The sequence below is a fragment of the Ammospiza caudacuta genome, chromosome 10 (genome assembly GCF_027887145.1).
Source record: "Ammospiza caudacuta isolate bAmmCau1 chromosome 10, bAmmCau1.pri, whole genome shotgun sequence".
NCBI lineage: Eukaryota > Metazoa > Chordata > Aves > Passeriformes > Passerellidae > Ammospiza > Ammospiza caudacuta.
In genome coordinates this window covers 1,622,725-1,644,196 of record NC_080602.1, presented here as the reverse complement: position 1 = coordinate 1,644,196, position 21,472 = coordinate 1,622,725, and the positions used below count along the sequence as shown (strand labels likewise).

At 51.3% G+C, this 21,472-nt stretch overlaps 1 protein-coding gene across 1 annotated transcript; it reads right to left on the bottom strand.

The window, feature by feature from the left end:
• Nucleotides 1–657: 657 nt before the first annotated feature.
• Nucleotides 658–21,042, bottom strand: LOC131562077 (thrombopoietin receptor-like). The gene is made up of 10 exons (XM_058811652.1): nt 20,974–21,042; nt 20,832–20,894; nt 2,675–2,837; nt 2,384–2,513; nt 1,954–2,126; nt 1,708–1,850; nt 1,406–1,565; nt 1,152–1,239; nt 942–1,033; nt 658–860 (listed from the first exon to the last, which is right to left on the bottom strand). Exons 1-10 carry the CDS (start codon nt 21,040–21,042, stop codon nt 658–660), a joined length of 1,284 nt encoding a protein of 427 aa, XP_058667635.1.
• Nucleotides 21,043–21,472: the final 430 nt, after the last annotated feature.

Sequence of the window (21,472 nt, the reverse complement as noted above, 5' to 3'; positions counted from 1 at the left end):
GGACCGTGCAAGCGCTCCGGCCGCTCCTCCCCGCCAAAGCACACCCCCACTCTCCCCAGGCGCTCCTCGGGACACTCCGTCAGCCGATACGCCCTCCCTCCGCTCCTCGGGGCTCCTTGATCAGCCGGCACCTCTTCCAGCCGCTCTTTGGGGCTCCCTCCGAAAAGCGACATTCTCCCTTCCCCTGCCCGCCTCACCACAGCCTCCCCTCTCGGGACTGCGCCTCCAGGCCGCCTCTCCGGCCCTGTGGCACGCTCACCTCAGCGGCGCCGCCGCCGCTCGGCCGCCCCGCAGCATTTCAAACGGCGGGCGGACGGGGCCGAGCTTGGCCGCTTCACACCCACCGGCCGCGCACTGTCCGGCGACGGCCGCGCGACGCAACGCGATTGGCTGAGCCGCGGGACGGGGCGGAGCGCTCCGCGCGTGAAGTGAGGGAGCGGGACCGGGAGCGGGACCGGGAGCGGGACCGGGAGCGGGACCGGGAGCGGGACCGGGGGCGGGACCGGGGGCGGGACCGGGGGCGGGACCGGGGGCGGGACCGGGGGCGGGACCGGGGGCGGGACCAGGGCGGGGCGTTCTTGCTAAGTTGAGGCGATCCGGGCCGGGGGCGCGGCGGCGCAGGAGGAACCAGGCGGGGGCTCGGGGGAAAACAGGAGTTTATGGCGGGGTGGGTGCGGTCATGGCTGCCCGCGGCTCCCAGCCGCTCATGAGCAGGTAGGACTGGTTGGCGATGTCAGTGCTGGACAGGCGGCCCCCAGCGTGCTCCGGCGGCGGGCCCGCCTCACGCCGCGGGCCGGGCAGCACCTCCAGCAGGCAGGGCAGGACGGTCTCCTCCGGCGGCTGCTTGTTGAAGGCATGGCCTGGGGCGACATGGAGTGGACGGGGTAGGGGCTGCCCTTCGAGCTGCCCCCGGGAGCAGCTGAGTCGCCCTGCCCACCCACTCACCTGGCCGTGTTTGCTGCTTTCCTGGAGGAAGCTGCCCAGAGCACGGTGCAGCTCAGGAACGGGCGGCCAGAGTTTCTGCTTCATGTTGCTGGCTACGCAGGAAGGGGCATCGAATTGACCCTCAGACTTGAGGTGCCCTAATGCCCCATGCAAGGTGCCCAGGCTTGGTGCTGGACCCCCCCGCCTGCCCCTGGCACAGCCCTTACCTGTAGAGGGAGGGGAAGGTGCAGCGCAGCCCCAGGAGCGCTGCTGAGAAGAGCAGCGGCACCACCGTAACACTGGGGATGAGCCAGCCTGCATCGGAGGAGGAATGCCGGAACTGTAGCCTTTCCCAGAGCCACCATCTCTGAGCCCCTCGCAGCCCCCTGCCCCGTGCCCCCCTCCCCATTTCCAGCACTGTCCGCCTCTTGCCGTCAGCCGTGTGGCTCCTGCGGCCGCAGCCTCCAGCCCTGCCCCTTACCCGCATCGGCCACGGCATCAACCACAACGGGTTTGGGCCCGGCGCTCCAGCTGCCCCGGTACCACGGCCCGCTGGGTTGGGCCCGCACCTGCGCGGGGTAGCGGGAGCCTGGCCGCAGCTCCAGGACCTCTTTCCTCGCTGCTCGCGGAACCTGCAGGACCTGCGGGGCAGAGCCGAGCTGGAGGCAGGGCTGCTGTGGGCTGGCACCAAGGGGCGGGTCCCGCTTGGCCCGACCCCGCGCCTGCCGTGTGTCAGCAGCGGAGGAGGGCAGCGCTGCTCGGGGTACCCTGGGCAGGCCTTGCCTTCCAGTCATGGCTGTTCTCCATGGCATAGCGGACCTGGTAGTCCAGCTGCTCTGCAGGCAGCTCCAGGGGCGGCAGCCACTGCAGGCTCAGCCGGCCCTGCGACGCTGTTGCCTGCACAAGCTGTGGGGCATCTGTGAGCACTGCTGGTGTTGGGGATAGGCATTTGTCGCTCCTGTGAAACGGGACAGGGGACACTGTGTCCCCTGTGAGCCAAGCAGGGGTTGCGGTGGCACTGGGACTCACCAGCCTGGTGCAGCCAAAAGGGCTCCTTGAAGTAGCTGAGTGTGGGCAGCATGTGGGTCCTGGTGACATTCACCAGGACAGAGATGGCACTGCCAGCCTTGGGCTGGAAGGTGCAGGCATAGGTGCCCTGTGCCCCCCTGCTTACCTCCTCGCACTGTTGCCATGCATCTTCCCTGTGGGAGGAGTGGGGAGCCAGAGTGTCTCACCAAAGCATACCCACAGCCAGCAGTCCTCCTGCTCTTCCCCAGGAAAGCTACTGCTGCTTGTAGTTGGAGGTGCAATGTGGTGAGGGGGTATGAGATTGGTGGTGGAAGGGCAGGACAGAGCAGGGCATGGGCAAGGGGCCCAGTGTGGGATATTGGGACGCAGCAGAACCAGTGGTCTCTGGGATGTGCCTGCATGGGTGCCACCTGCCTGCCATGCCCCTTACCTTGTGCCAGCCCCGCTCGGAGGTGGCCGGTAGAGGAGCTGGTGGGAGCTGTGGGGCTCTGCAGGGTCCCAGCCCCGCTCGCAGCGCACGTGCCGCAGGTCAGGGGTTCTGCAGCACAGCCCGATGTCTCCTGGGCAGGGAGAGCCAGGACAGGGAGGGGGCTGCTTCCCCTTGGCCCCCCAAAACTTGGGAGTCACACCTTGCTACAACAGGACCCCCAGCCCTGCAGCCCCAGGCGTGGGTGCCTCCCTGCTGTTGCTCCAGCACCCTGCAGAGGGGATGGCTGCTCACCGGAGGAGTGGGGGGTCTCTGCAGCCAGAGCCTGCGACCAGGGCCCCCAGACGCCGTCCATGGAGGTACCGTCGGGCTTGCTGCACAGCTGGTACAGATGTGGTACCTCACCCCTGGCTCCAAGGCCCCGGAGCACCACCCAAGTGTTGGCCTGGACCAGCCTCTGCAGGAGAGGGGCCAAGCTGAGGAGCAACTGCAGGCTCCAAACGCCCCTGCCCATCCCTGACACCTCTATGTACCTGTCCCAGTGCTGCTCATTTCAGAGGGTGCTGCCTTGGTGGAGAGAAAAATCAATCTTCTGCCTTTCAGGGAGCTGAACGAGAAGGGACTCTTCACCATCCAACACCTGGCTGGGTCCCATTCAGAGGTCCTGCTTTGAAGCCTCTGTGAGGTTTGCTTGGCAGTTACCAGCGAGGTGAGAACATTGTTCTGAATTGTCCCCCATACTTCATACACGGTGTGTAGAGTAGGTATGTGCTTGTTCATCTCTATGTGTGCTCAGGGTCTGCCTTCATTTCTGGTTTTAGACCTGATATTTCTAATTTCTGTCAGCTATCTGTAGGATCTGTGGGCACATGCAGCTGTATTTACTGGCAGGTCGGGTATCTGACACTCATCTTTGAGTGCAAAGGCAGAAATTGAGACACTGATGATGTTATTTCCCAGAGTCCCAGTTTCTGCCCAAGCTGTAATTCAACAATGCAAATTATTCTGTAGACCTGAGCCTGTGTTTTCTGTTTCCTGGCTGAGTGCTTCAACTGCTGGTGTTGCTTTTTGGAACAGGAGCACCTGACTCTTTTATCTTTATGACTTGTGCCTTGATGATTTGAAAGCAGCCCTTGCTTTAATTTTCTAGTAAAAGGGCCTAAACTGAAAGCAGTGGACATTTTAGAAGGGTTAAGTAGAACACTGAATGAAATTTTTATTTTAGCCCTGAAGTGAGCAGGTCTGAGGCCAGAAATTGGTGCCAGAGTAAGTGCCTTTCTGTGCTTGTGCTCTCCAGCTCTTCCTGTACTTGTATGTTACCCTGGACACAGTGGGATGTGTTGTCATTTCCTGGGACTTCTCCTGAAGGCAACTGGTTTTCTTTTCAAGGTGATTCTTATGTTTCCCCTCATGGCTTCCCCAGGTGACCAACCTCCGTTCCAAGGTGTCCTGCTCTGCCATTGTCACTCTGGGAGAGCTCTCTGTGACCTTGAAGAAGGACATGGACTCTGAGGTGGATGAGGGTGCTCGGGTCCTTCTCCAGATGGTGTCCAGCTCCCCAGAATTTGTTCAGAAAGCAACCAGTCAGACCCTGGGGATCCTGGTGGAGAATGTGACTCCTGCACGAGCAATGACTGCTCTCATGGACATGGGAGTCAAGTAGGTTCTTCTTCTTTTAGTGATATTCTTCACCTTTGTGTGTGTGGGAGGGAGAAGAGAATGGGAATGGTTGGAGGGAAGGGTCCTGTATCCTGCATCTTCTGTGAACTCAGTGACTTGATTCTCCAACCAACCTCACTTCTGTCCTCTCGTCACCTATTTCTGCCCTCCTGCAGCCCATCAGTTCTCAGAATCACAGAAGTGTAGAATATGGGGAGCTGGAAGGGGCCCATCAGGACCATGGAGTCCAGCTCCTGGCCTTGCCCAGAACAGCCCAAGGGTCACACCAAGTTCCTGAGATTGCTGTCCAAATGCTCCTTCAGCCCTGTCAGGCTTGGTGCTGTGACCACTGCCCTGGGGAGCCTGTTCCAGTGCCCAGCCACCCTCTGGGTGAAAAACCCTTTTTCCTGATACCCAAACTAAAGCTCCTCTGACTCAGCTTCCTGCTGCTTCCTGGAGTTCTCCCAGTCTGTCAGATTTTCCTAGATGTGGTGACTGATGGGGAAGTGAAAGTGCCTGCAAAGGCCAAGGATAGAGCCTTGTGCTTTTGTGGGCAGAGGGGCAATTGCAGTTGCAGCTGTGAGCAGTGTTTGGTATTTCACAGCTCTAACCACAGAGGCCCTGGGAAAACCACATCTCCTCATGATGCCACTAACTTGGGAAATGAGGAGGGTCCTTGCTGGGGCGTGGAGCACATGGGGGACAATCTGCTGGGTGTGGCACAGCCTGCACAGCAGGTGCAGCTCCTGCCAAAGGAGCCTTGTATGACTGTCCTGGCTTAGAGCTCTACTTTCTATGCAAACTGATGTTTCATGTTAGCCTTGAGAAGATGAATCACTCTACAGGCACCTCCACAGGCTGACAGCCATGGGACAGTTGGAGCAAATGCTGCCTTAAATGTTGGTGCTGGGCCTGATAGTTCCCAAGAGACACTCTCTAGAGCAGGACAGCCTGGCTAAACTGCCTGCCCCCCTTTCCTCAGCTTTGCAATAGGGTAAAACATTCAGATGGATCCATTGCCAAGCCCCACAGCAGAAACAGGCTGCATTGCTGGATATTCTGCAACTTCACAGCCCACCACGTGTTTTCCCTGCATTTGTTGTTTTCCAAAGGTCTGCAGATTTGGGGATAAATGGGTGGAAAGAGCCTCAGTCCTGCTGTAGCTCTGTGTACTGGGTGTCCTCTGATGGGTCAGCATCAATTGTCCTTAATTTCTAAATTATTCATATGTCATCTATTTCTTTAATCTTACTCCGAGCAAATACTGTGAAAGAAACTGAGTATCAGACAGTGCAGGGAGACTGAATTCTCCCTCTTCCGTGCAGGCAGGCCTAGTGTGCAATGCTACCTTTGTGTTTAGCTGAGGACAGAGCCTTGTGCAGGTGTCTGAAGGCGCAGGGAGAGCCCGGGCTCCTTCCCCCAGCAAGGGCAGGGAGCAGCTCTGGCCAAGGCCGGCGCTGCCGCTGCTCCTTGTCCCTGTGCCCAGGGTTTGCTCTCTCCTCCCCAGCAGCCGCCCCGCCCCGGTGCGCGAGTGTGCGGCCCAACTCCTCCTGTCCCTGGTGGAGAGAATTGGAGTCACCCAGCTCGCAGGCACCCCCAGGGCTGAGAGGCTGCCACACGTGGCAGGGAAGCTTGCTCAGGACTGCCACAAGGACACAAGTAATGATCTTCATTTCACCTCCCAAAACAGGAAAACCGCTTTGTGTCTGGCTGTAAAGGTGAAACCACACAAGAGTGGAAACTAAAGGGAATATGAAGTTACCTCACGGTGTGAATAAGGGTCACAGAACCATGGAATATGCTGAGTTGGAAGGGTCCATCAGGGTCATCGAGTCCATCTCCTGGCCATGTGCAGTGACCCCAAGAGTCACTCCATGTGCTTGAGAGCATTGTCCAAACTCTTCTTGAGCTCTGTCAGCCTTGGCACTGTGACCACTGCTCTGGGCTGCCTGGGCAAATGGCTGTGCTGGGAGACCTGAGGCTGGCCAGCAAAAAGGAGCATTGCCACCTTTTTCCTGTGGCTTGAAGGATTCTTTACTGAGATCAAAAGAGCTCAGATCAGCCAGTCCAACACTTTTGTTTGGCCTTAGGTGCAAAACACAAAGCCAAAGTGTTGGCTAATGTTCATCACTGAAGGATCCCAACATCCATTTCTCATTAACTTCAGACTTTCTAGAAATATTTCAGGGGTCTTTAGCCAAAATATTCAGTCTTTCTAAACCTGTTCTGCAGATTTCTAGAATGCTGTTATCTGTGGCTCAGTGAGTTCCAAACTTCTTCTTGAAGAAAACTGTGGTTTCCTACTGGCAAAATCAACCCAAATCACCAAAATCCCCTTCCTTTGATGATGAAATTCCCATGAATAGCTGCCAAGAACACCAGAGCAACTAGCTGCCCCTGTGCATACACAGAGTATAGAATTATCAAGAGGATGCATGAGGTGTTTTGTCCTGGCTTCCCTGCCAGGTAAAGAAAGGCAAATTATTGTGCAATGGCAGCAAGACACTGCTAACAGGCTCTGACAACAAAGCAGATGTGTTTTGCTTGTTCCCTGGGATCCTTTGATGCCACAGAAGCACACCCCCAGTTTCAGAGTGAAATGGTATTTTTCTGTGGCCCCACATTCTCCTCTTGCCTCTTGTGTTCAGCTGACAGCACTGTGCAGTGTCAAGTGAGGTAAATCTCCCTCTTTGCTGAGTAGGCAATGCCTTCTTATGCAGGGATTGCACCTGATGAGTTTAAGGTATCAGTCTCTTCTGGTAACGCTCTTCCTGTGTTTGTTCACTTTTGTTTTGTTTCCTTCCTTCATTCCTTCCTTCCTTAGGCATTATGGACAGGAGATGGTGAAGATGTTGCTCAATCATCAACAATTTAAAACAGTTTTGGAACAATCTCTTTCCCCCCGTGACCTGGAAGATATTCTGACAAGAATTAGGAAGAAAATAAGTGCTTGGCAGGAGAAATGTCTCCTTTGTGCAAGTATTGCCACTGCTAATATGAGATCAAACATACCCAATCTGTCTTTAGCTCATTCCTCTTCTGCTGAATCATTTTGCTCCTGGGAATGAGCTGTTAATCCTCAGCCTGTTCATCTGCAGACCACAAAGGAACTGATATTACTAGGGAAAAGTGGGGTTTTGAATATTTTCAATACTTGTCACAAAGAGGAAAGGGAAAGAGGAGAAAATGGATTTACATTTAAGCGTAAGCACCCACCATGCTCTCCCTACCCTGCCCCCTGTACAGCAATTAAGTGAGAATTGTGCTTCTGAAGATAACAGAGTCTTTGCAAAGGACACTGGAAGTAGTAGTGCCAAGAAAATTCCCAAATTTACAAAAGATGTCCAAGCCTAGTTACTACAATGACTGTCTGTCTTTTGGGAATACTGCCCTGCTGTCCAGCCATGTGGGGCTGGAAGAAGCTTGGTGAATTCAGCAGCATCCAGTGAAAAATCCTTTGTTTGTTTGAGGGAGGCAATTTTATTTTTTCTATTGACGTTATAGAAGGGAGCCTGCCTTTGTGCAGGCACAGGGAGAGTGAGTGTTGAACCAAATCAACTTCCAACACACTGGGCCAACCCCCAAAGAGTCCAATTTATTCTGTTGATTCCTTCACAAACACTAATTGCCTGCCAGTTTGCATTATTCCCATTTATGCTCAAGACTAAGGAATTTGGGATTTTAGACTGCTGCTGAGTCTGGTAGCACCCATAACCTGCCTTGGGCTATTGAAAACGAAGAGTTGGCATCACTGAATCTCTGGTCTGTTTTCATCTGTAAGTTAGGAAATGTTTCCCTAAGCCTTGGTAGCAGTGATCCTGGTTTTAACTTGTGTTTTCAACAGGGAATTTCCTGGTTTATACTCTAAAGATTGATGGGGTTTCTCTGTGTCTTTGTAGGGGACGGAAAACCAGAAGGCTGAAGGCCCATCTGTCAAGGAGCCGGTGAAGGAGAGGAACGATGGCTCAGAGGAGCCCCAGGCCACATTGTCTGCTGGCAAACGGTGCTGAGCACTTTTGTCAGATGTGACAAAGCACATGGCAAGCTTTGCATGCCTCTTCCTCAGGAAAAACTGTCTGGCAGAAATGACCAATGCCACAGATTGTTTCCTTTCCCTACAAATGCTCTAGGATAAAAAATGTCTACTTGTGCATTGTGCTGAACACAACTTCTCTGGAGGGGTTTCCACAAAAATGGAGAGACAAACAGACACCCACTGGTGGCAGCTCAGACGATCCAGTGCAGTGGCAAGGGCAGTGCTGTGGAGGCTGGGAGAGAGCCAAGTTTCTGCTGCATGACTTGGGACAAGTAAATTCAAACAGGGCTTTTTTTCACCTGAGTGGAGTCTTTTTCAGATGGGTGTTTTGATGAGAAATCTCAGTTTGGAAGCAAGATGCCCTTCCACAAAGATGCAGTTCTCATCCGTGTGGTTTGGCCTGGCGGAATCGTGGTTTCCTTACCCTCAAACAGTGCCAAGTTTGAGTAGTAAGGAGCAAGGCAATTCCTGAACAACTTCAGTCAACAGGTATCTGAATGTGGACTTTTTGCTTTGAAATTCCTGTCCTTCACGTAATCTGCTTGATGGACAGCATGTTTGGTTTATTTCCCCCTGTGCTGCAATCAGCATTTAAGACAGGAATTTGCTCCTTGCTGTCTCTTCATGGCAGCTGCAGAGCTGCTTGTACCTGTTCTGCTCTGATAGCAGAGGGGATTTATTTAGCTCTGTCCTGCTCAGCAGTGGCAGGAAAGTGACCACATGCCTCAGTAGCACAGCTGGCATCTTCCTGTGCTCATGGAAGAGACAGGTTGATCAGGAGAATTGTTCCCGGTGGGGTTGTGAAGCTGTGCATCTGGTCTCCAGGGAAGCAAATGAAATGTGAGTGTAATTCTGGGATGTCTGGCTTCTGTTTTTATCTCTCTTACTGATTTTCTGAATCTTTCAAATATGGCCCTGTTTATCTGTTCAGATGCATCTGAGCTACTTTTCCAGATTGTCATGCCTCGTTGCAGAGACACTTCTCCAGAGTGATGAGTTCCCTTATTCTAAGACACACACGTCCCATATGAGGAGGCATTTAAACTTGGCAGTAGTGTCTCTCTTTCTCCACAAAGCAAAGTGATCTGTGTGCCCTGGCAGCCATCTGAAGATAGATCAGATGCATCTCATCCTTGGCTTTCCTGAGTGAGCAGTGGTGAGAATGTCACTTGCAGATTGTCTCCTGTAATGATTGTCATGAGGTCCATGTTGTTCTTCAGAGCCCCATGACTTTGCAGCTTGAAATGACATAATTAGGAAAGCTGCTCAAGATGTTTTGCTCACAATTAACTGCAGGTATTGTCTGTGGCTGCAACTGTCTCCATAGAGAGCAGCAGGCACAACTTTCCCAGGCATTTTTCTGGGGAAGGCTGTGAGAAGATCAGAGAAAAGAATGAGAAACAATTCTTATCCTCACTTGCTGCACCTGTTGTTGTGAACACGTGGAATGTGTTATGGAGATTTGTTTACCAAAGGGTAATTTCTTAATTGGCCACTGGTGATGGTGTTTTGGATTCAATTGCCCAATCTGGTCTGTCTGTATCAGACTGTCTGTGAGGGCAATGAGTTTCAGTATAGTATAGTATAGTATAGTATAGTATAGTATAGTATAGTATAGTATAGTATGATAGAGTGATTGATCAGCCTTCTGGAATCATGGAGCCCATGCTAATTATTTCCACTATGGGGATGCCATGCTATGATAATTATCACCACCAGGTCCTCATTTGGTTTTATTTCCCAGGGTGAAATCTCCCTCTGATGGACACCTCCTACCCTGTGCAAAAGCCCAGGTCACGTCACCTCCAGCAGTGGAAGAAACGGAGCTGCTCCAGAAGCTTCACCATCTCCTGGAAGCCAAGGGGTTTTCAGGCACGGATGGAAGGAGTGGAACTCCTCCTAGACCTGTGCAAAAACAGCCCCCAGCTCATCTCCACTAACATTGCCCAAGTATGTGGGGTATCTTCGCTGCTCCTTTCCTTTATCTCCTTTCCTCAGCCTGTAGCAGCAAAGTTAGTTCAGTGTGTCTTGGCACTCTGTCCTGGCTGTTTGGGACACGCTGGTCCCTCTCACCCAGACAAATGTAATTCAGGTCCAGGCTTCAGGACAAGTTATTTCAGTCCAGCTGTATTTGTCTGGCAGGTGCCTATTGATGCTGTTCATCAGATGATGGCAGAATTTTCTGCTGGTGTAACTGCTGCTCTCTCCTACTCCCAGCTGGGTGAAGTGAAGGGAATCCAGCCCCTGAAAGCATGGCAATTGTTCTCCAGACCAAAAATGGGTTTGCACAGGGAAGGGAAGTATCAGGCTGGGTTGGTTTAAACCCAGTTGTTTTATTTAAGGATACTTCTATATACTCCATCTTGTCTTACACAGGCACAGCTCTGGCTACTCATTTCCATCCTTGTTCCTATTCCTCTTGGTAAAGACAGTGCTCACCCTTCTTGGGAGTCTTTTTTTCTCTTTGGAAAAGGAGGAAAACAGCTAAGGACTCATCTCTGCCTTCTCCTCCCAGTAGCTGCTTTTTCCCTTTCTCCAGGGAAAGGTGCCTGATAATGAGGCTGTCAAGGGACTGAACCTGCTCTAATGAGAGCTGTACAGCACATTACATTTCAGAAGTCCACCTGTTACTTAGAGAAATGGTCTGGATCCTGGAAGAGTTGATCAGGGCCCTGCTCTTCTCCAGACACTGGCTCTGAGACAAACAAAGAAAACTTAGATCTCCTCCAGCCATAGTTTTGGCAAAATCATAATTGCCCTCAGTACTTGAGGCAACTGTATAGAAAACCAGGCATTGTAAACATCTGCTTCCATTCAAAGCAAAGGTACTCTTTAGCATTAATAAATGGAATTGATTTAATGATTTATAGATGGAGAGAAATACCATAGCAACCATTCAGTCCCCAGCCAAACCTCCTAAAAACAGAAGAAAATCTTTCAACCAGCATGAGGCTGCGCCACCATTCCATTGAGTGGCCCACAGGAAAACAGTGAAATTGTGCAAGCGAGTGCTGCCCTGACAGAAAGGATCACTTTCATCTTTGACATTGCTGACTGCTACAGCCACTCTTCAAACAGGGGCATTTGAATCCAGCTTTCACATTGCTTGTTCTCTTCACAGATTTTTGATTGTTTTGTCCTGAGAATATCTGACAGCCACAAGAAAGTGAAGCAGAGGGCACTGGACGTGATGGCTGAAATCACAGGAGCCCTGAAAGATGCCCTGAACCCGGTGATCATTGGTTTGGTGGAAGGAATAACAAAGAACCTGAACTCAAAGGATCCCAGGGTTCGTGGGGCAGCTGTGAAAGCACTGGGAGAATCCATTGCTCATTTGGGTAAGGCTGAGCCCTGGCAGGGACTCTCCTCAGCTTCGTCTCTGTCTCTCCTGCACAAGAGAGCACTGAGTGCCTCGACAGCTGCTCTTGTCTGGGGAACACTGCAGCTGACACCCACCAGAGGCTGTGCAGGTGCAGTCCTTATGCACCATCCCCAACAGGCTGGAATGGGATCAGCATTTCCCAACAGTCCCAGGAGCCCTTGGCTCTGTGCTGCTTGTCTGAAGAGCAAGTCCTGGGCTGCAGCTCTGCTACAGTTCAGAGGCAAAGGGGGTTTGGAGTTTGCTTGGGCCCCATCTGACTTCCGAAATGAACAGCTTTGCTGTTGGCATGAAGGGACACTGACCCATCAGAGCTTCTGCAGGGCAGCCACCTGGGAGGCTCTACATTAGAGGCATTAGCTGCCTATTTTCCACTTTTCTTCTTTGTCTTCTATGTTCAAAGGGGAACTTGTGATTCACCAAGTTCATTTCTTTAGAACAAACAGGTATAAACCCAGCTTTCAAGGATGCCTTGTTCCACATGTTATTTTGCGTGGGGCAAGATGGCCACAGCAATTAACTACATAGGCAAGGGCTGCTCTAAATTCCTTTGCCACACACATTTATGTCAGCTCTGAGAATGCTGCAGTGGGGAAATATGCCTGAAAAAAGGAGTGTTGAAGAGGCAGGTCTTCAAGGGGAGCTTCCACTTTCTCCTCCCCAGCTGCTCTGTGAACTCAGGAACTGCCTGACTCAGTGCCTTTCTGTGTCCCAAGTATGGGGCTCTTCCTTTGTGCTCTGGGATGCAAAACCTTTTCGCTGCTTCCATGTGACTGAACTCATGAGGTCCCTGATGTGAAATGTTTTAACACAGCTCCAGCTACAGCAAACAACTTTGGATTTACAAATGTGAAAGGATGTGGGATCTCAGCACCTCAGGACTCATGTGCAGAGTGACCGAGACCACCCTTGGGGGGCTCGGGAGTCCTGGAATGTTGCCAGAAGTGTCTGGAGGCTGGACTTTGATCCTACACGGGAGACGACACCTGTATGAGGATGGGAGGATTTCACTGGGGTAAATGGTGAAGGGATAAGTTAATTAGAGTGTGAAACACGGGGTTTAGGATTTCTGTACAGGGGGTCTAAAGAAGTAAGATGGAGGAATTGGGGCGTGTCCTGTTCTTCTTCTTCTTCTTCTTAGCCTCCATCTTCTGTGGTGATGTTGGCACTTTGGGATTGGTTATTACTAAAAGTGCACCGGTTAATAAGGGTAGAAGGTATTGGGGAAAATTGATAAATATTGTATACATAATTTTGAGTATAAAGATAGGTGACTGCCCCGGGGGCTCTCAGTGTGCTCATGGCTGACTTGCTGTGCAGACCTCTGTCGGGCCGAGAGAAAATCTTTTAGATAAACAACTAATAAACACTGAAGACCGAGAAAAAACCTGAAGCCTCTTTTCATCCTTTGGAGCGTGGGATGCCCAAGACCATCCCCGAGCCTTTCCAGGCCATAAAACAGCCGAGAAACCGACAAAAGGAGAGCTTTTATTTTGGAATTTAAAACCCTGCCAAGTAGGCTGGAAGGAAAGAAGAAAAGGATTCAAAACACAGCAGAAATGTACTTTATTTTATAAAATGGTGTTGGCCCTGCCCTTTCTCCTATGACCTAAGAAAAGTGAGCAGAAACGTGTGTTTCCCTTGTAGATAAAGTGTCCCTGCTGAAAGAGTTCAGCTACCAATGGAATCACCTGAGTGGCCAAGCCCTGCTGGATGTCACCGAGCGTATCACAGGCTTGGCCTCCCCTTCTGAGCCCAGAGCTCTTCCCAGGGAGCATTTACAGGGAATGCCTGTGAGCAGACAGCAGAGCAGCTCCTCCAAACCAGGAGGTGCTGAGCGTGTCCCTGCTGCCCCATGGCCAAGGCAGGTGGGTTTGGCAGGTTTTCCCTGGCTGCTGCAGAGCTGGGCAGCACCTGAGATGGGGGCGGCGCTCGGCCTGGGGCTGAGCTCTCACTGGGGCATCTCAGAACCACCTCCAGCAAAGGGAGGGCTGAAAATGCCCCAGCTGGCTCCTCTCTGGGGAGCTCAGGGGCATCTGTGATCTTTGAGGGGAAATGGTGGCCAATGCTGTTTCAGGGCATCAGTTTGTTTTGTCCTCACAGAATTCTTGTTTTTCTCTTGGAAAGTTTTGAGGCTGAACCGTGCAGGGCCTGGGGGTCACAGCTTTAGGCCAGAACTCAACAGAGGTACCAGAGGCACGGGTTTAGTGCAAGGCAGCCTCTGGGGCACAGGGACAGAAGCAGAGTGCTGAGGCTCCCTGCCTGTGCTGTCAGAGGGGCCTTGGACTGAGCCTTTCAGGGTGTGCAAACAGTGTCTGCCTGGGTCAGCGCTGTCCAAAATGCTACAAATGCAGCTGATAATTGATTCCTCAGAGGAGCTTGCTGTGTCAGCCAGAGCCAAGGAATGGAAAAAGGATAATCTCAATATATAGCAGAGAAGATGATTGATAGCCTTGCTTCAACTGGGGCTAAATCCACTGCTAATTATGCCAACATCTTTGAATGCAAGGTTTAATACACTTTGTGTCTTCATTAGGAATCTCAAAAGGGCATGTTCAGTGATTGGGAATGTCAAAGGCCCTTTAAAGAGCATTTGAATAAAGTACATCTCCAGCAACAGGGAATTTAGTTTAGCTGTTCTTTGAAAAAGAGGTCATCTTTTTCAAAAAAACGATTTAACCATAAATTTGGAGTACTTTAGAAAGAGCAGATGCTCTCTCTGCAATATAGTAGGAACAGACAGGTGCTCCTCCTGTTCAGTAGTCACCAATGTCTTTAATTGCATTTAAACTCAAATGAATTCCCATTTTAAAATGGGTTCCATAACCCTTTCCTGCTAAGCAGAATTGGTTTTGGGTACTTGTAGGAGCTCTTTCATTGTTGCTGACTGCTGGTGGATTAACAGCATAGAGAAAATTAAGTCTCTTCCACCACAGAATATTAAATGGCTGGTAGATAACATTTTGTCTGATCAGAAAACAAGAATGGTCTCCAAAGCATTTCAGGTTTTGATCTCTCAGCCAAATCTGCCATGCAAGAAGCCTGTTGGTAGTAACTTTTTGTCTGTGTTTGATATAGTTCAGTTCAGAAAATGAGCAGAGATATTTCAGAGACAATATGAGAAAACACTCGTGTTTTGGTTATATTTGAGTCCCCTGTGTAGCATTTTTCTTTCTCTATGCCCTTATTCAAGTGGACATCATAAGAAAAAATGCCATTAAGATTGAGAGGGGAAGTGGCATTAAAATGTGGAGATGCCCAAATGCCAAGGCAATGGGGTCTGAGTAATTATCTAAGACACCCTGAGGTTTGAAACAGCTCTTTGTTGGAAGCCCCAAAAGCATTCTGCCAAAGACCCCAGCTGGTCACTGATGCTTCTCATCCAGCTGTCAGGCAGCAGCCATCTCTGGTGGGCTGGAGTTTTGAGGTGTGTTCTAACCCTGCCCTTTGCTGTGTGCCACTGAGCACAGGGAAGAGCCAGATTAGACATTTGGCACTTGACATCAAAGCTACAAAAATGGAATCATCCCTTTTATTAGAAATCTCTCCATTTCCTCTCTATGGTGCATTTCCAAATCTTCAGTGTGGGTTTAGACAACTTCTTAATGGAAATCAAAGGCAATTGGACATTTCATTCATTGTTCATGCAGAGATTGTGAAATAATTTAGTAAAGGTAGGAAGTCTGCCGCAGGGACAAGGCTCTGGTGAGAGCAGTTAGTGCTGAGGGGTGGGTGGTTCTGTTTCCAGGATGCTCAGCTGCTTTGCCCCTTTCTGGACCAAGGGGCTCTGGGTGCTGTTTTGCTGCTCTTGGCCAGAGAGGCTGGCAAGAAGCAGAAGCAGAGGCAGATCCTTGTTGCAGTGAGGCTGGTGGGTAAGGAGCTGTGTCTCTGTCCCGGCAGTGCTTGTGCAGGGGGTTCATGCCAGGAGCCCTGAAGTCGCCCAGCGCGACGCCCTGCCCGTGCTCTGGCCCTGCCTGGAGAACAAGGCGCTGCCTGTGCGGAGCGCCAGCGTCCGCACCGTGGCCACCAAGCTGGCCTCTGCCCTCTGCAAGGTGATGGGCACCCAGCTGAAGGAATGTGCTGCCAGCAAGCCTCCACATGTGCGGGAAAACCTCTCCAAAATGCTGGGCTGGTGAAGGCGAGATGTTCTCCAGAAGGCTGAGGAAGCGCTGAGTTGGAAACCTCTGGATTTGCCTTTTGAGCTGTGCCAAAAATGACGAAATCCTAAGGAAGGGTGTGCATCTGCCCCACTCTCTCCATTGCCCTTCCTAGTCATGGCATGGGGGGCCTGAAGCAGCTCCAGATGGAGGACAAGATGAAGGGCAGTCATGGCTCAGCCTCACACAGAGGTGAGGAGGGAGCTGGGCCAATCTCTGCTGGCAGGAAGGGTCTTGTGGCAGCCCAGAGAGGCTGTGCACATTGCCAGGGAACAGCTGTGCCCTGCATGTGCCCCTGCAATGAGCTGTGCTGCTGCCAGTGCCCCTGGAGCTGTGGGGCTGCTGAGCTGTGGGGCAGGCAGAGGAGCAGGAGGGTGCATGTGCAGCTGAGCCATTCCTGGGGAGCACAGGGCTCTGGGCTCCCTGCTGTCCCAGGGCAGCCCAGAGGCCAGGCTGGGCCTGTGCCAGCTCTGGGCAAGTGGCTCAGGGTTTGTCCTGGCCTGCCTCAGTGTCTGCCAGCAGGAGCATGTTTCCCTGTGCAGCTGTTTCCACATCTCCAGGAAATGTGTCCCATGAAATACAGAGCTTCAGATGCTTCAGGTTTGCATGGAGGCCTCTGTTAAACTTTGTGTCTCCGCTTTGCAGATCTGACTGGTTATGGTCTTACCGAGAAGTTGTCTCGGGACACTTCCGATGTTCTCTCACCCACAAAGTCCTTGTCTCCCATCCAGAAGAGCTCTCTATCCTCCAAGCTCAGGAAGAAGCTGCCGCCTGTATGGAGAGTGCTTGAAGAATAGGATTGATGCGTTAGGCTTCATAGTTATAGATGTACATATGTTCTGATCTTTAGATGTAGTTTTGAATTAATGTGTTTTGATTCTGTCTTTAAGTTTTGATTACATGTCTTTAATTCTATATATTTCATTTTGATGATGAAAAAAAAGGAAATAAATAAACAAAATCGAAAAAACCAAGAGGAGAATGTGAGACCAGGACCTGCTGGCGTAGAGATTATGGGAGTGCAGCTCACTCAATGTGCCAGTGTCTCACCACATCCTTTCCTCATTGGGCCTCTCCTCTTCCACTTTGGCCATGTTATCTTTGTGTCATTTGTGCTGCTCTTTGTTACTTAGCATTACAACAGTCACCTGTTGACCTGTTTGAGGGACAATGGATCCAAAAGATCCTGTATAATCAAAGGTTTTCTATCTAGGTGTGTTCTGTGCTCACCAAAGGCCTGAGCAAAGAAACCAAGAGAAGTGTGCCCAAATCCCAAAGCTTTGCTCCTTTGCAATCTCCCACTGATCTGGCTCACAGGTGTCTTCAATCACAATTCCATAGGTAAGAAGAGGTCATGTATTTCACTGGGAAATGATGCACTGCTTTGGCAAAGTCACCCATATGTATATTTATCCGGAACAGCACTCCAGCTGTGTTGTTTGCACCTTGTTTGCAGAAGGATGAGTGCCCTGGGAGGCCAATAACAAGTGACAAGGGTTCCTCAAATCTGCACTGCAGCCTGGGTGCCATTCAGCCCAGAGCTAGGGGATCATTTGTTCCCGTGGATCAGTGCTTGCCAGTGGAATGAATTCCTGCACAGCTGGAAGAAGCAATTCTGGATTCAGCTCCAGCTGTTGGTGGGCTGCATGGTCATTGACAATGCTGCCCTTCCAGAAATTATTCTGCAGTTTCCTTTCATAGTCATTTGAAGCTTTTAAACTTCACATTTCAATTTGCTTTGCATTAGGGTAAAACACTTCTGGGCCCAGTGCAAGCTGTAACCTTTTGACAGGAAAGTCCTCATGGTTGCCAGCTTCTGATGTTACACAATGTCACCTGGCTGCCTGTGTTTGCTTAGCTCTGGGTCTAGTCCCGGCCTAGCAAAGCCCAGGCAGGGTGGAACGTTGCAGGGAAAACTGGTCCATGAGCTTATGGGGTTGCCATCAGCAGCAGAGTCAATGTGCCCTTTGGGGACTTCTCTGGAGACAAAATTAGGGACCTACCCCATGCCACAATATTCTCTTAGATCTTTCTGAAATATCCTAGAAAAGGCTGTGAAACTTCACACCTCCTTGCACAGCCAGTGTTTGAAGAGGGGCATTTTTGTCCCTCCTCAAAGTCATTGCTCTTGCACACCAGAAACATGAACATCCACCAACAGGAATGATGCATGGTCCTGCTGCTGCTGCTCCAGAGCACTGGGCAGGGCAGACCTGGGTGTTACCAATATGAGCACTTAATTAGCATTTCATGCTCCTTCAAGCTGTCCAGATCTCAGGGCTTTTTGTTTCAAAGCAGCCACTGCACCATCTCTAGAGAAGAACAGGAAATGGGAAACAGAGACTGCCAGCCTTGCAGGGGTGTGAGAGAAAACCTGATGTGTCTGCATCAAAAGATGAATGAGAAGAGTGTAATTGCCAAAGCAAACGCTTTGTTAGGATAGCAGAAGCAGTTCTTTACTGCATGCTTGCATGAAGATCATTTGGAATCTCCTTTTTGTGTCTCATGCAGAAAAGGAGCTCTTAATAATACCACGCTACATAAACCAGATTGGGATGTAGCTCTGTAGTGGTTCACAATGAAGCAGACGGCCTGCTGTGTCACTGCCAGCCCTGCTGAGCCTGCGAGGGACCATAGTGTATCCCATGCCTGTTTTGCCTCCAAGCAGAGCTTGGTTTTCCTCATTAGTGTGAAGTAATTACAAGAGTAATAAAATGGACAATTAGACTGGCCGCTTTGGAGGATATGCTCATGCTTTGGCATGTCAGTCCTGTACCTCATGCACCCAAGGCTTGTTACTCATCATGAAATATTTTAACAAAAAACCTCCGCTCTCATGTTACATCTGAATAAAACTGCATCAGATCATCAAGAATTCTGCTGTCAGGAACAAGACAAGAGCCTTCCGACACTCACTTGCAGCTGTCCTGGATTGCTGCAGCCCTTTGTGCAAAGCTGCTGCAGACAGAGTGTTTGGAGTTGGTTTGGGCCTTTATGAAAGATCTGTGGAGCAGTGTGCAGGGCTCTCCTGGCAGGAAACTGTTTGTCCAAGCCCAGGGACACGGTGCCGGCAGGAGCGGAGCGGCCCCGCTCCCAGCCCGAGAGTCTGTGGGCTGAGCCACGCCGGGGAGACAAGGCAGCGAGGGGCTCCAGCCCAGCTGCTTCACTGCCCTGCCCGCTCCATGGAGCTCTGCCGTGGGAGAAAGCCGACACCGGATGAGTCCCCGAGCTTCCATCAGCTGCTGGAACTGCTCCGTGACAGCTCCTGTTCTTCCGAGAGAGACCCCGGCGCCTTCTTGGAACGCGTGTCATGGGGGATTCTGTTTGATAATAAACTGTTGGGGGTTTTCCACTTTCATCTATCAGTAATAATTTCCCATTGCTGGAAAGGGATTGCAGGAACACTTTAGAGGAGACGACTTATTGCACAGTATCCTGTTTGAAGTTGTCTCAAACTGTGTGAGACAGATGGCTTCACACAGGAACATCCCCAAGGCTGCTGAGGGGAAGGCACAGAGGAAGACAAACCCAGTATTTCTAAGGGAACTCCTTGACACCAAACCAACCTGAGTTGTCAAACAGCAGACCTGATGTTTCGAGACATGGGCCACAGGGGAAACCTTTCAGTGTGTTTGGTCCAGGCTGGGCTATGCTTGAGGAAAAGGTGTGTCAGTGTGTTGGATAATACTCTTTTCTTGACCTAGAGATGGGGCAACTGAGAGGTGTTTTAAAAACTTCTATTCCATTTTCAGTCTCATGAGAAGGGTGAGACAATACAGATGTTATAATACGCGCCATCACAATCAGAAGCCAATTACTTCCTAATTATAATACATTATAAGTGTTTCTTGGTCTATCAGCCTTTTGCCATGCCATGTTGTAGATGCCTTAAAGCCAATTATTTAAAACTACTCTTTGTGGGTCCCACTACAATGCATCTTTCATAGCTCTGTTTTTCCAAAGTCTTATTTGCAAGGCCATCTTTTGAAACTTTTTTCCAGCTGCATTTCTCTCTCAACAATATCTCTCCTATTCCATGGAAATTTTTAAGTTAGCATTTCTTGTCTCAAGATTTATATACAGATTCATACTTTGTGGGCCTTCTATTAGGCTCTAAAAACTTTCTACAAATCCATTTCCCACATCAGTGCACATGGCTCCTTCTCTCCTCATTGTGCCTGGCAAGCCCAGGAGCCCAGAGCTCCTGCAGAACCCATCCCAGCACTCAGTGGAGCAAACTTGTGTCCAGTCCTCACCCGGAGCTGCGGTGCCCAGCATTCCACCACTCTGGAATGAGGAACTGTTCCTGCTCTTTCAGAAGGAGCTAAGGAGCTTTGGCCTTCAGATCAATTGTCTGCAGGCTCCTGCAGTGCCTGGTGCTGCTCCCTTGCCAGCGGCACCCCAGGCCAGGGGGGCACATCTGGGCTGCTGTGTCTGGCTCTGGGGCTCCGTGTTCTGGGCAGTGAGGAGGAGCTGCAGAGGCTCTGCAGGACTGACAGGATGGGCTTTGGGGCTGGCAGGAGAAGCTGAGGGACCTGGGCTGCTGGAGCTTCTGAACAGGAGGCCCAGGGCTCATCCTGCAACTGCTCCAAGGGTGGTTTCAGAGAATCTCAGAATCAGCAAGGGTGGAACAGGCCATGGAGATCATCAAGTCCACCCTGTGCCCTGACACTGCCTTGTCTGCCCTGAGCCTCCTCTCCTCCAGGATAAACAACCCCAGCAGCTCCCTCAGCTGCTCCTCACAGGACTTGTGCTCCAGACCCCTCCCCAGCCTTGTTGCCCTTCTCTGGACACGCTCCAGCCCCTCCATGTCCTTCCAAAATTGGGGGGCCCAGAACTGCAAACAGCACTCGAGGCGCTGCCCAAGCAGTGCTGAGCACAGGGGAAGAATCTCTGCCCTGCTCCTGCTGGCCACACCATTCCTGAGCCAGGCCAGGAGCCATTGGCCTCCTTGGCCACCTGGGCACACTGCTGGCTCCTGTGCAGCCTGCTGTCCATCAGTGCCCCCAGGTCCCTTTCTGCCTGGCTGCTGTCCAGCCCCTCTGGCACCTTGTGGAGGGAGGGAGGCAGGGAGGGAACGGGTCCAGATCCAATCCTTCCTGAAATGTGGTGTTTGCTGGCACTGCCAGTTTCCACATCTTGTTATTTCCATATTCTGGCACAGCTCAAGTGCAGCAACTTGCTGGCAAAGAAAGTCAAAACCAAGCAAAGATCTGGTACCGACAGCAACCCGATCTCGTGTGCTGACACCGCCAGTACCCAGATCCGGAATTTTTCAGATGCCTGCACAGCACAATTCCAGCAATTTGCTGGCACAGAAAATTACCATCAGAAAATTTCTCAGTGCCAGCTCATCCCTCACCCAGATCTGGTGTGCGCTGGCGCTGTCAGTGCCCACATCTGGAAATTTCTCTCTTCTAGCACCACCCATGTCCAGCAATTTGCTGGCAAAGAAAGCTAAAACCTGGCAATTTCCCCTTGCCAGCACTGCCCAATCGGGAGTTTGCTGGCCGCAGGACCCCAGGAAAGAAGGAAGGAAAGAAGGAAAGAAAAGAGGAAGGCATCCAGATCCAGTCCTTCCTGGAGCCTGAAATGGGCTGTTTGCTGGCACTGCCAGTGCCCAGATCTGGAAATTTCCCTATTCTGGCACAGCCCAAGTGCAGCAATTTGCTGGCACAGAAATCCAAACCCTGTGGCAGCTTCCTGCTACTGGCTCTGGCACCGCCCCCACATCTTGTGTTTCATGTAACCAGAACCCAGATTTGGAAATTTCCCGGTGCCAGCAGAGCCCAAATCTGGCAGATTTCTGTCGCTGGCAATGACGCCACCCACATCTGGTGTTGGCTGGCAGCGCCAGCGCC

Bases quoted from the DNA above. Each gene is read 5' to 3' on its own strand.
- LOC131562077 (XM_058811652.1), bottom strand. From the start codon at position 21,042: ATGGGTGGTGCTAGAAGAGAGAAATTTCCAGATGTGGGCACTGACAGC. The intron at 1,566-1,707 runs GCAAGGCCTGCC...TCTGCCCCGCAG, and splicing joins AGAACAGCCATGACTGGAAG to GTCCTGCAGGTTCCGCGAGC. The intron at 1,034-1,151 runs GTAAGGGCTGTG...CTGCGTAGCCAG, and splicing joins ACCTTCCCCTCCCTCTACAG to CAACATGAAGCAGAAACTCT.